The sequence below is a fragment of the Diplotaxodon limnothrissa genome, linkage group LG9 (assembly GCF_057381915.1).
Source record: "Diplotaxodon limnothrissa isolate DT_005_m linkage group LG9, D_limnothrissa_male_GT1.1, whole genome shotgun sequence".
Taxonomy (NCBI): Eukaryota; Metazoa; Chordata; class Actinopteri; order Cichliformes; family Cichlidae; genus Diplotaxodon; species Diplotaxodon limnothrissa.
In genome coordinates, this window is record NC_140604.1 from 29,264,863 (window position 1) to 29,279,505 (window position 14,643).

Here is a 14,643-nt window from a genome sequence, read left to right on the forward strand (position 1 = left end):
CTGGTTTAATTGTTCTCATTTGCTTTAGTTGTCTCCCTTGGTCTTTCAAACCTCTTGGTGCTGCTGAGATGACCATTGCATTTCTTTTTTCCTAAGAATGTAACAGATTGTTGATTTGGCCATTGTTGTGGCCACATCATGTGTTTGCAATATCTCTGATGGGTTTATTTAGGTTTTTCAAGCTAATGATGACCTTTAATTACATCAATTGGACTTCATATTGAAAGTTCCAGCAAACTGCTACCATATGAAAATTCAACACTTAGAATCAGCTCCAGATCTTTTATCTGCTTAATTTGTTTTTAAGGGAACAGACCTCACGTGTATATGAAACTGTTTGCCAGTCAGTTGTCCGATTACTTTTGAGCTTCTGAAAATGAGTGATTATGCCTATGTATAAAAATGGTTGTGATTCTTAAACAGTTAATGTTATACTTTTGTAAACACTTTAGGCTAAAGCTGAAAGTGTGCATGTTGGCCTGTTATGATGTTTAATTTAAAATCCATTTTGGTGGTGTACAAAAATATATAAGAATATATACAAAATTGTTTCAAGTTGTTCTCAACTTAAGTAACCACTTCACTCTCTCAGCTCTCCTGCACTCCCTGCCCAGCTTTACTGCTTGACACATATGCACACTTATACAAGGCCTTCAGAAAAAATGGTTATGTATGTATGGAGCCGGAGAAATTAAGCATTCCACTTTGAGGAATATCATCTAAAAGTAGCATAGATTTCAAATGTCCCAATTTGTGCAGCATTAGTTGCTTTAGCAACTTCAGCCCAGGAGCAAACTTTCTGATGCAAGAAGGAGTCTCCAAGAACATGAAAAATGTATCACAGGATCTGCAGGTACATTAATTCCTGCAAAGTTGGTCTCAAATGTGCGTGTTTCTGCAACTGGGAAAAGACTATAAAAAAAATTAACCTGCATTTATAAAAATTATATTAGAAAAAATAAAATGGTTAGGAAATTAAAACAAAGCCAAAGAGCTTTGAAATAATAACCTGTGGATAGATCAATCCAAGCTATAATGGCAGTTGATACTTGGGCACAAACCAAAGGCAGCCTTTTAGGATAATTTCATGGCAGTTGGGACACATGGTGGTGGAAATGCTGTAGTTTGGGCTTGTTTCACCGCCTCAGGGACTGGTCTTTGATCATCTATGAATTCTGCTTCATATACAAAACTACTTGAAGATAATAGGCCATCTGTCTCCATGCTGAAGTTGAACAAGAAGTGGATAGGATAATGATTCTAAGCACACTTTCATATCCGCTAAGGAATAGTTTGAAAAGAAAAAAAGAAAGAAGGTTTATGGAACAGCCTAGTTAAAGCCCGAATTTGAATTTAAAATAAATATTGCAGGGAATATAAGGGACAGCTGAAGCTGAAAGCCGACAGCTCGCTGATTCTAATGTTTCAGCGGGTCAGCGCTTCGTGTTTATGCCCTTTTTGTGCTTATTCTGAAGCTGCAGGTTTTATCTCTCTCCAAACAATATTGAATGAACCAGCAGCAAAAGAAGATCCAAAATTCACTTCACATAAACATCGTCATGAATTCCCTCTTACTTTTGCTCTTTTGCTTCAACCACGATAAAATCACATTTCATGCAGAGGTAGCTGTCTCTCTCTCTGTACTTCAAGAACAGTTTCCCGTCTAAAAATCTGTTTTCTGCATTATTTGCTTGCTTATTACACACAAGTTGTTTACAGCGCTGTCGACCGCTGTGTTTTTTCCTTTTACTTGCTTCCGAAAAGAAAGCCTCATTTCTGCTGTTCAATAGGCTACTGAACAAATGTAAACTTTTTAAAATTATGCAAACTTGCAAAACGCTTAGCTGTGTCTCTAATAAAACCGCTGTAACTTTGCTCTGCTTCACTTCAGCAGCATAATGTTCATATGTTGATTAATGGTTTTCTTTCGTTTTTGATCTACTGCAGAATATTTTTTATAAAATCCCAGGCCAAGAAAGTTGCCTTCATGTTTTTCTGTGTTTTATCCTCAGTTACTTTGACACAAAGGCATCTGCTGTGATGCTTACACCTTTGATAAAGTCTCGAAAGTCTCAGCTTTCTTTTTATAGAAATAAAAATATGGAAATGCACTGATACGTGATCAGAATTATAATATTTCTGACTGTCTGAGGCTAAATTTACCAGATTCAAATCGAATAGAATCGGATTGAATCAAATCGTGGATCAAATCGATTCTAGAAATCAGTGACGATACCCAGCCCTACATTTAAGGCGACCATTAATCATCTTGAAGCTGAACATATTTTGTATGGAAAAGTGGCCAAATATTTCAACATGACTTTGCCTGACACTGGTGGACAGTTATGCAACTGTGTATATATATATATATATATATATATATATATATACACACACACTCAACAAAAATATAAACGCAACACCTTTGTTACTGCTCCCATTCCCCATGGGATGGACGTAGAGACCTAAAATTCATTCCAGATACACAATATAACCATCCCTCCCAAACAGTGGTCACAAATCAGTCCAAATGTGTGGTAGTGGGCACATCTGCTATATTGAGATAATCCATCCCACCTCACAGGTGTGCCACATCAGGATGCTGATCTGACATCATGAGTAGTGCACAGGTGTACCTCAGACTGCCCACAACAAAAGGCCACCCTGGAATGTGCAGTTTTGTCTCACAGCAAAATGCCACAGATGCCACAAGCAATGAGGGAGCGTGCAATTGGCATGCTGACAGCAGGAATGTCAACCAGATCTGTCGCCCGTGCATTGAATGTTCATTTCTCAACCATAAGCCGTCTCCACAGGCGTTTCAGAGAATATGGCAGCACATCCAACCGGCCTCACAACCGCAGACCTCGTGTAACCACACCAGCCCAGGACCTCCACATCCAGCAGGTTCACCTCCAAGATCGTCTGAGACCAGCCACCCAGACAGCTGCTGGAACAATTGGTTTGCACAACCAAACAATTTCTGCAAAAACTGTCAGAAACAGTCTCAGGGACGCTCAACTGCATGCCCGTCGTCCTCATCGGGGTCTTGACCTGACTCCAGCTCGTCGCCGTAACAGACTTGTGTGGGCAAATGCTCACATTCGATGGCGTCTGGCACGTTGGAGAGGTGTGCGCTTCACGGATGAATCATGGTTCACATTGTTCAGGGCAGATGGCAGCTGAGAATGTCCCAGTTCTTGCATGGCCAGCATACTCACCGGACATGTCACCCATTGAGCATGTTCGGGATGTGCTTGACCGGCGTATACGACAGCGTGTACCAGTTCCCACGAATATCCAACAACCTCGCACAGCCATTGAAGTGGAGTGGACCAACATTCCACAGGCCACAATTGACAATCTGATAGACTCCATGCGATGATGTGTTGCACTGCATGAGGCAAATGGTGGTCACACCAGATACTGACCGGTTCTGGGTCCCCAGACCCCCAATAGCGCAAAAAACTGCACATTCCAGGGTGGCCTTTTGTTGTGGGCAGTCTGAGATACACCTGTGCACTACTCATGATGTCAGAGCAGCATCCTGATGTGGCCCACCTGTGAGGTGGGATGGATTATCTCAATATGGCAGATGTGCCCACTACCACACATTTGGACTGATTTGTGACCACTGTTTAGGAGGGATGGTTATATTGTGTATCTGGAATGAATTTTAGATCTCTACGTCCATCCCATGGGGAATGGGAGCAGTAACAAAGGTGTTGCGTTTATATTTTTGTTGAGTGTATATATATATATATATATATATATATATATATATTTATTTTTCTCTTGTTAAACAAATGTGCTTAATGTACCTTGTTAAGGCTAAAGGTGCGAAGTGTTTGCTTGTTCGAAGGTGTTGAAAAGTTTTCTTTTCACTTCACTGTAAATTCTTAAAGTCAGAAATTGTTAAACAGAGAAATAACCTTTACATTATTCGGTTTTGGATGTCACAACTGTTCTGCAGCCCAAGCTATCCACTGGTGGTGAAAAATGAAAATAGTAATAGCTCGTATTACCTAGTATTTCTATGCTGTATGTGGCTGAAGTGCAAACATCAAAGAGTGTATGATTGATGGTTCATTGGAACATTTTTCATGTTGGTGTAACGGTCAGTCAGGATGTGACAGCGCCTTTGCCCCTTAGACTGTCTGATGTTAAGGCTGGCAGCACTGGTGCTTGACTGCTTGGAGACTTTGTATGAGGATATAGCTGCTCAGAGCCATATAGGTTGTTCTATAGCAAAGTCCTGCCCCAAAGTTAAGAAAAGCCTTTTTTGAAGTTACTTTGAAATTCCAGGAAATAGCAATTTATTTGCTTTTAACAAGTTCCTGATAATAATTTTGTCCACCTTTGGTTTAATTCTTCACATTTCTGCACAGATAGTGCAGCTCAGTTGTTTTTTTTTTATCTGTTCTCCATCTTATTTCTTTTTCTGAGTTCCCTGGTGTTTGTTTCTCTGCCAAAATGAAAGCCTTGTTGTTCTCTTTATTGTTTGTGTGTCTCTCTATCAGTAGAATTATATAAAGCCAAGATAGGGCACTGGCCTTGTTAAAGTGTTTTGCTCTCCAAATGCCCTTCTTTTGTTTCTTTGACTTGGCGTATACTGCTAGAAAAATTGAATGGCATTTGTTGGGAAAGTAGAATGTGTGTAGAACCAGAGGGAAGACGAGTCCTTCCAGTTTTCTTTCTTGTTCCCATAGTTCATTCTTGAAAATAGCTGGGTATTACTCATTTTACTAAGAAGTTCTTTGAAATGTGTTGGTTAGCAGACAAATTACAGTCATTCTAACTAACCTGATAATTTGTACAAGTCCTCCATTTACAAACCCCTAAATTTCATAATATTTTCATGATTCATATCTTTTCCCCAAATCACATAGCATCAGTCAGGAAGTGTGATTTATTTTGATCAAAATGCATGCACTGTAGTTGTTTTTAATCATATTTTGTTTTCTACAGCTACATCTGTCGTTTTGCTGATGGCATGTTAATTGAAGCAAAGAAAACACTAACATAATGCCACAGACTGCTTTATCAAACACTAACATTTTTCAGTTTTCTTAACCTCTCGTCGCTCTTCCAGGTGGATACAATAGTGACACTGGGTGGTCTGGCGGGCAGATTTGACCAGGCCATGGCATCTGTGGAAACTCTCTACCACGCTCTGTCAATGACACAACTCCCACTGTTGATCATACAGGGAAAAAGCTTGGCATATCTACTCAGACCTGTGAGTATATACAAACCCACAAAACACCCACAATGCGTTTAGGTATTGTAGGTAAATAAAGTTACCGGTCCAGCTACTTGCCCTTAACATCCACATGCTAATGTAAAATTTCCCCTCCACTTTTTCTATTTTTTTTCCTTTCTTTTTTTTTGCATTTTTGAGCTACAAAGCACATTTTCCTTTCATTTTTCATAAAGCTAAAGGATGGACTCTAGCTTTTCTTAAGCTGCATTATAAACACTACACACACAAGGAGACCTCTAGTATTTTACCCACACTATGCTAGCAGGGGAGCACAATGTCTCCCAGTTCTTCTAATCACCCCTCGCCCAGCCCTTCATTTTCTGTTCTTTCTCAAATGTTCTTTTCCTTGGTCTACTTCCACCTTGATTGGAGTGTTGAACACTTTGTTTCTTTGTTAAGTAATCACTTCAAGAGAACACACACACTAGGGTTGCCAACTCCCTGAAAAATAAATAAGGGACACCTCGTGGCCAGGGCCGGGCGACCCAGTTGTCTTCACCCTTCCCAGTGTGGTGAATTTTCTAGCTCTTTTTTTGTGTGTGAAATTATTTTTTTAACCATTTGACTTGAAGTTGATTTAAGTAGATGCATATTCTATTCTTTGTGATATGAACACATGTGAAACAAATGATCATTTAGCCATTTATTTTTAGCTCAAAATGACAACATTAACACAGTAAAACAGGTCTCTTTCTTAAACAGAAGCCTGTCATGCTTAACTTTTGAAAATATAAGTAAATCTTTCTTTAAAAGCACTCTGTCCTGCTTAACTTAAAATAATAGAAAACAATAGAAAGAAAAACATTCTTGTAACAGTGCACATTTAGTGCATTTAGTACAATTGGCTTCAGTTGAGGTATTATTTCAGCTTTTCTAATGCTAATCAGCTGCTCCTGTTTGTAAACCCGCTTGTTCCCATGATTACGCATCATAACTCATCATCATTATTCATCTATGTATTACTTTTATGTATTAGTCATCAATTTGTTGTAATCATCTATCCTTGCAGTTGTTTATTACACAAAATAAATTATATTATCACACTTCTGGCCACATAGCGCTGATATTCACTGCACATGCCCATATTAACGTTTTCCAGCCAGGTGTTTTCCTTTTCCCATTCTTCCCTTTCTCTGAGGGGAACAAACATTGCTGCTCTAACGCTGGGCTCACACTGTGCGATTTTTGGCCCATTTTGAGCCGATTTTTGAGTGATCGGACCGATTTTGGCCTTCATCGTGCGTCGTGTAGTATACGTGGGGTAAAGAGAAGTGATTAACACCTCACGACCAGCTCCCGATCATCAATCGCTCGTGAGGGTGTCACCACAGCCGCTCACACTGCGCACGCGCAAACACGTAAACGTTGGTGAAAAAGACGGAGCAGCACGGCTGTGCAGCGTGTGATCTGGACACAAGCGATGGAGGCACAACTTGTAGAACTTTGAAAAGCTCATCCGAGCCTTTTCGATGTGGCATCACAAAATTATCACGACCACAACAACCGTGAAAATAGTTGGATCTACATCGCTGCTCAATCACAGCTGCCTGATCAGTGTTTTTCATTAGCAATTTAGCAAAGTTGATGGTGGTGGTGTGTCTGTGTGAGTGAAAGACAGAGAGAGAGAGAGCGACAGATTTTCTGTTATAACCTTCATGTTATGGAGGCACAGTGTGAGCTCTCAGGTCGCATCAGAGCATCGGGCGGTATAGTGTGAGACCTGCATCGTGACATACGAACTTCTAACCCCTGCGAGTCAATCATGCAGTTTGAGCAGGAGCTGAATAACGTGACTGAAAAAAATCGCACAGTGTTTGCCCAGCTTTAGGTGTACTGTCATCCGAGACGTGCACCGCAGAGTCGGCGTTTGTTTCCCTGTTGGCCATGCTTCTTGTTGTGGTCATCTGTTGTCTTCCGGTATTTTCTCCGTAAGCGACCTTTCCTCGACCAATGAGATGAGCGGTAATCTGAATTGTCATACTCGAATTGTCATAAGTGTGCTGTCAGCTCATTGGTCACAAAGCAGGAGAGGGGCTGGGAATTATGTTTTCAAACAAAGCGTTAATTCCATTAACATTTATAGACTACTTTTGATTCTCACTGTATTACGGGACAAAGTGCGTCCCTTATTAGCTCAATACGGGACGTGTACTTTTGTTTCTAAATACGGGACGATTCCGTATTTTAAGGGACGGTTGGCAACCCTAACACACACACACACACACACACACACACTTCTCTGCTCTTATGGTGCCCCAATTTGCTGTTGTGAATGAGAGTGAGCGAATCTCTTTTGATGCTCCTAAATTGTTTTCCCTCAATGCTAACCACTTTCTCACACTCTTCTCACATGATTGAGTTTACAAGTAGGCTGAATGACCGCCATTTGGGACATGTGTTAGCCCCCTCCCCCACTCTCTCCATAGTCCCCAGTGTTGTTTATTTGAGAGGTCCTCGGGACAAACAACTAACAGTCACTCACTTCCTGATGACACCTTGTAACACCTTAAGTAAACCTCTCTCTCATACACACTCTCCCTACTTCTTGTCATTATTCCAAAGGCGTGTTGTCATTTGCTGCTTCATACCTCGACACCTCCAATTAATCTTACTTCAGTGAAGGTAAATTAAGCTCGTTTGTCAACGCAGCTCCAATTCGCCAGCGACTGATGAACGCAGACGCCTGTACATGAAGGTGAACGCAACCTTCGAAAAGCCCAGTGCTATTTGTTCAAGTTACATCTGTAATTGAAGTGTTTACAACTTTTGCCAAATATCCTCACCACACATATTTCGTGCAATCGCAGGTTCGTTAAGTGCTTCGTTTCAGCGTTTGGCACAATCAGCACATACGGAGTTCACGTTTTGTATGCAAGCTACACACCAAAAACAAATGATGACCAGAACTAAATTACATTTTTTTCTGTTTCACAAATTTGGGGATTATGTCACCAGAGCCAGCACATACCATTCAAGCTGCTCATAACTGCAGTATCCCATTAAACGTGCACACTGTATGAAATGTATGAGGCATGCCTCTTCGTCTTGATTAAATCAGTGTATATCTGTGACTCAGGGATGAACTGATTTAATCAGGGTTGTGTCTGTTTGTTTTACTTTTTGTCTCCCAAATGAAGTGTCAAAGTTTTATTATGCTGTCTTTGGGAAATGTGCACAAGTCATGTGGTTTCTATAGCTGGCTCAGGGTGTCGCATAATTATGGTGTCTTTTATTAAGTTATGGATAGGGACACTGTGAGGGCTGCTTACAAGCTTGTGATTCTGTGTCCCTAAACACTAAGAGGATGTTTTAATCAGTCTAGGTCCCAATGTAGAGCTAAATTTACTCAGTTTCCATCTTTAAAAAAAAAAAAAGAGGAAAGTTGCATTGACTGCGTCTGCTTTATTTGTTTTTCTCTTAGTATCTGCTTTATTGAATCTCAGTTGGAGGACCAACCAGAGCCACATTTACTCAAATTAGCATCCCAGCCTATGAAGATGCTTGAGAAATCTGGCTCTCTGTGTTGTGGGACATTCAATGCACAACACTGTGTCAGCCAAATTCATGCTATAAATCATTCTAGCTTCTAGCACACACACTCGAGGTCAGAACTACAGGCCTGTTTACCTGATGCCCTTTCAAGGAGTGAAACTTGTCAGTGCAGTAGCTGATTTAAATGATAAAGTGTGATACCTGAGGTACCTTGTCTACCTTCTGTGCCAGAGCAAGTTCTGTACTGATATTAATAATTTAGTTTAATAAATATGAGACAGAAAATGGCTTCAAATGTTCATTGAAGTAATGCAGGGAGGGTAAGAAAGGTCCTTAAATAAATCTAATAGTATTCTTATTACTAATTTTCCCTCATGAGCATTTTCCTTCTGCTTCAACAGCTTTGTAATTTCCTGACCTTATACATCTGTAGAGTAGCTAACAAGTGGGAGGTGGGAGACTGCAAAGAAAACAGGCATCTAATATCTCTCAATCAGCTGTTAAATCTCAGAGCTAATGTGCAGACACAATTGAGTAATACTTAACCCTTGTGTGGTGTTCATATTTTTGTTACTCAGCCAGTGTTCATGGGTCTGGTGGACCCGCTAGAGTTTTGGCTTTCCAAATTAACACTATCAAACAATTTTATGTTAAATTACTCAACAGATGTTTACTTCATCCCAATTACAAGCCATATGAACAGCAAACATGTTTAATTTTTTCCCTTTACCTTTGTTAGATCACATTTATGAATCAATGTGCTTCTCGTTTTTTTTTTTTTTTTTATAAAATGTTATAAAAAAAAAAATCAGTTATAATCAAGTGGAGTGAGTGGAAATACACAACACATTTACACGTGAAGCAATATGTTTCACAAGTAAATGGGATCAGCTGCTCATCAATGGTGACATTAGGCCCAGGGCTGCAAAACAGGGGGAGGTGGTGCACACACTTATCCCACACTGTGCTAATGGCAGCTAGCTTGTCTCTCTGCCGTCGAGCTGGTCTGTTGTCTCGGTTATCAAAACGGATAATCCTGGAAATTTTGTGGAAGTTTTCCAGAGACACTGATGCACGGAAAGGTTCGTGCCGGTTTCTGCATCCCACAGGGATTCTGTGGATTCCCCTTTGGACCCGAAAACTCCTGCAAGGATAAGAACCCCAAAGTAGGCCTTTGGAGTTCTTAGATGAATTTGGTCTCCTTCCACCTCTCTCCAAAAACACACCTTCCTTCTAGATCTGCAATCCAGAATAATTTTCTGGATGGAATCTGGGATGAAAAGCTCAAATGAAGACTTGATGTCCTGCACATGAGTAACTGTCAGCCGTGTTGGCCCTGGCTTATCACAGTAGCAGCTCTGCAGGGTGGCTCATTTCTTGGGCAAGAAGACCATTCAATTTCACCAGTTATTGACATCCATATTTCTTCACTTGCTGTCTGGTGGGCTTGTTCTGGTCCTGGAGCTGGCTGCAGATGGGGTACCTGTCTTTGTTTTGTTACTAAATGGTGCTCAACCTCATCCTCTTCTTCAAAGTCCCTGTCAGACTCTGAATTTTCAGAAATGTGAAATATTCTAACCTCTTTGTCAACATCATCATCCGAAGCCCCTCTCTCTTCCAAAATCAATTGGATGGCCCTCGCAGCAGATAATCGTTTGCCATCTTGATCAGTTGTGATAAGGAACCACACTGGCAAAGTCTTATTTATAGTATTATGCCCCTAATTTGCAGGTGGGACATGGTATGAGAAAATAAAATTTGGATCCCTCAAGAAAGAGGGTAAATTGTGTGGGAATGTAAGAGCAGACGGTGTTGATAGTTGAATTTTCAACAATGTTGCAACTTTGTGCGGGAGCGGAAGAAAACACTATCAGCAGCACCAGAAAGGAGGAAGACAGAGTGTGGGAACACAGGACCTACACTTTCAACACTTTTATTAGGCCTGGGTCCAGTGGACCCGAACACCTTGTATGTAATGTAAATGCGTGGGGGGAGGTACAGTATGAGGTCATTGAAAATTTGTTCGGATTTATGTTCTTCACAGAAAATAAGCCAAAGCCAATGAATTTCAGGTTGAAAAAATAATTAATTGTTTAATTTTTCTTTTGAGAAAAACTGAAAATGGGTCTCACAGACCCGAACACCATACAAGGGTTAAAATAGTAAATAATTTTAATTGATGACTTTACCCAGTCATTAGATGTACTCACCAGCCGCTTTCTTAAGTCTACCTGCTCAACTCCTTGTTTAACGCATATATCTAATTAGCAAATGGCATGGCAGGAACTCCATGCATTTAAGGATGCAGACATGGTCAGGACAACCTGCTGAAATTCAAGCCAAGCATTAGAAACGGAAAGAAAGGTGATTTAAGTATTTCAGAGACTGTTGATCTACTGGGATTTTCCCACACAACCACTACAAAGAACGGTCCAAAAAAAGAGAAGAAAAAAATATCCACTAAGCAGCAGTTTTCTAGATGAATGTCTTGTTGATGCCAGAGGTCAGAGCAGAATGGCCACTTATCATAAATAACCACTTGTTTCAACCAAAGTACTGAATACAGAAGATGATTTCTGAACATGCAGCATGTTGAACATTGAAGCAGATGGTCTACAGCAGCAGAAGAACATACCGGGTGCCACTGCTGTTAGGTAGGAATAGAAAACTGAGGCGTAGACTCACCGAAAGTGAACAATAGATGATGTGAAACACATTGACTACAATGAAGTTTTTTTTTCTTCTGTGATGTGGCATAAAGAACATGGACGCATGGATCCATCCCACCTTCTACTGAAGGTTTGCACAGATAGCCATGATCTGATGGCTGCTTCCAGCAGGGTACCAGACCACATTGTCAAATCATCTCAAACTGGTTTCTTGAACATGACGATGACACTCAAAAGGCTTCTGCAGTCACTTTTGGATGTGGCGAAATTGCAGATTCATATGGATGTGCAGCTCACAAATTTGCAGCTGCTGTGTGATGCTGTCATGTCAATATAGACCAAAATCTCTGACTAGTGTTTCCAGCATGTTGTTGAATATATTCCTTGAAGAATTAAGGCTGTTCTGAAGGTGTAAGGGGTTCCAACCTGGTACCAGCAAGTAAAGTCTAAAGAAAAAAAAAAATAGGCCATGTTGTTATACCAAAAAATAAAAATTATTTTATTTGAAGCAGAGATGTTGGTTGGAATTAGAAAACAAATTAGTAAGTGTTTTGGTCAAAAAATCTATCTTGTAGTTTGTACAGAACGTCACAGTTTCTTTGTACTGCGTGGAAAGCTTCTCTTTCTTTTCATGAAATTCAAGCAGCATCAGAAAATATGCACCATCTGATTTAAAAAAAGCACCATGCAAAATTACAGTACCATTATACACGGCCGACCACTGTGTTTATCTTTATTGAATTATGTGAAAATTACACCAGGCTGCTAAAAAGTAAGCTCAATCAATACCACACAATTCAGCCTGAGTAAACAATACAAGCGTTGTACCTACATGGTTTTTACATGCTTTTGTTGAGTGTTAATTATATATATTTAATACATTGGAATAAGAATGCCCTTACATAGTAGTTAAGTCACAAGTAACTTAACTCTAAAAATTAAGCTTGCCCCCTGACAGAGTTTGACTCCATGTTGTCTGTTTGTATCTTCACAAACAGAAAGGGCTACATTCTTATTCTACGTCAAGCCTCTCTTCTATATGTGTGTGCGTGTTCATGTGCAAGTGCACATGCGTTTGCCTTGCTTTGATTTATTTACTGTGTCACTTTGACACGTTTACACAAAGATACTGTGTTTAAGTATAGAAAACATCCTCGGGGTTGTTTCCTAAACACCAAAAGCTCCAAAGCTCAGAATTTCCGCATCGTTCCTTCCCTCTGGCTCTGCAACTCCAGGAAGCCAAGCAAAGAAAACTTTAAACACGTCAAAAGAAGGATTTCAAACTCTTATTTGAATATCATGCTGTCTTTGCCTGCGTGATACTTCTATCTTTTAGACGACTGGTGCAAGCTGTAGCTGTCAACACTTTTTTTGTTGGCATTAAACATACCAACTCAAGTGTTACGAGTGGATGGTGAATTCAACGTACACGGCAACGGTAGCCCCGAAACGTATCGCGTTGATGGCACGTAATTGCTCACTCTGAGGCTTGTTATACTTTCCTGCAGCCACAGAATTGTTTATCAAATATGTATCTGTGTGCTAGAATGAAACTAGGGTATTTCTTTTTATATTTGGTGTACACCGTGGATGTGAGAAACTTTGTCTTGACCTTTTGTGTCCCAGCACCAGGCTTTAATATAACCAGTGCACTGAGACCAAAGTCATTATTTAGCCTGAAAAGTTGGAAACTAGCTTGCACCTACACTGTGCGACTCCCTTGCTTTTTTTGTCACCCAGCCCGAGTTTTTCAAAGGGATACTGTGACATTTCAGAATTTTGTTTATGTTCGTTGGCTTTGTAAAGCGCTACATGAAATGTCACCGTGGCTCAGAAAAAATTCTTTATCCATCTTTTAGACACAATTAGGAAATAGAAAATTTACATTAGATTCTCTGCTTTCAAAGGCATTAAGACACATTACAGCAGAAAGAACCTTTTTTTCTTGCTTCAAGTGAGGTATCTGTAACTCTGTAATTATTTTTGACTTTAAAGTTGCTTGTGAGTACAGTTATAGGTGTGATTAACAAAAATTCCGTGCCCCCCTGCAATGCAAAGTAAAGAAGATTATAATTCAAAATGGCTAGGTCTCTCTTTTTTTTTTTTTTCCTCTAGAGTAAGAACCAACAATTGGTTACAGCTTTGACAAGAGCAATAATTTATTTTAATGAGTCTTGGTGAAGAAGTTTCTCTGTTGGGGCTCAAAATCTTTAAGAAGTCTTTCTCCAAATTTAATTTCCGCTTTCATGTTTGTTTGTCTCAGTGATTTTGCACATGCACACACACACACACACACAGAGTCACATAGACACTAATTCATGTTCACACTAATGCTGTGTGCCATCAGGGCAGCCACAGACTGGAGGTGAATACAGGTCTGGAGGGGGACTGGTGCAGCCTGATTCCAGTAGGTGGACCCTGCCAGACACTCACCACTGGGCTCAAATGGAACCTGAGTGAGTCCCTTGTTGTCTATTTTTTTTTGTATTATTTTGATGATTATTATTATAATTGCTGGCATTTGAATAGCAATCAGTCTTCCACTTTTATTGCTGCCAAACTTTTAGGGCTCCGTACAATCTACAGTATGTTTGTATAATGTGTTTTATTACTAAATGAGAATACAAACTTAATTTATTTATTGCTTGCAGAGAATTTAAATTTAATTTGAAGTTTGAAATGTTAAGTGCAATTGTGTTTATGTAGAGCCAATTCGCTACAAAACCATCCCCATGACTTCCATATAAGGCACTTGTATTCATACACACTATGAAGTAGGGCTGCTCAATTAATCGAATTTTAATCACGATTACGATCTGGGCTTTCAACGATCATTAAAAATGACTGAGCCAATTATTAGCCCCTCCCTCGTGCTTTACTCTCGCGTTGCTCCGTGTGGCAAATCGAGCGCACCTCTCTGCTTTTCGAACACGCGTCACAACAATTAAGAGGACCCGAGGGAAGCTCGGAAAGCTAAGCAGAAGTTATTTGGAGAGGAGAGTGACTGCTGTTGGTTGAAAAGAGAGGTAAAAAAAACTTCAGTGGTGTGGAAACATTATGGGTTCGCGGAGTCAGACGTGGATCAAGTAGACATAGTGTGTAAACTTTGCTACAGTGTCGTAGCTGCACCACAGAGCAACACTGCAAAGTTCACTAAACATAGATGTTTACATTTTTCATTTATTTCTTATATTGCAAACATTTGCACTGTTATCAGTA

General features: G+C 40.0%; 1 protein-coding gene across 1 annotated transcript in view; it reads left to right on the forward strand.

The window, feature by feature from the left end:
• Positions 1 to 14,643, forward strand: part of tpk1 (thiamin pyrophosphokinase 1) — a 121,208-nt gene that overhangs the window by 66,799 nt on the left and 39,766 nt on the right. The window contains exons 7-8 of the mRNA XM_085362985.1: positions 5,093 to 5,239; positions 13,772 to 13,880. Coding sequence (XP_085219111.1) covers positions 5,093 to 5,239; positions 13,772 to 13,880 — 256 coding nt within the window. The remainder of the gene's footprint in view (positions 1 to 5,092; positions 5,240 to 13,771; positions 13,881 to 14,643) is intronic.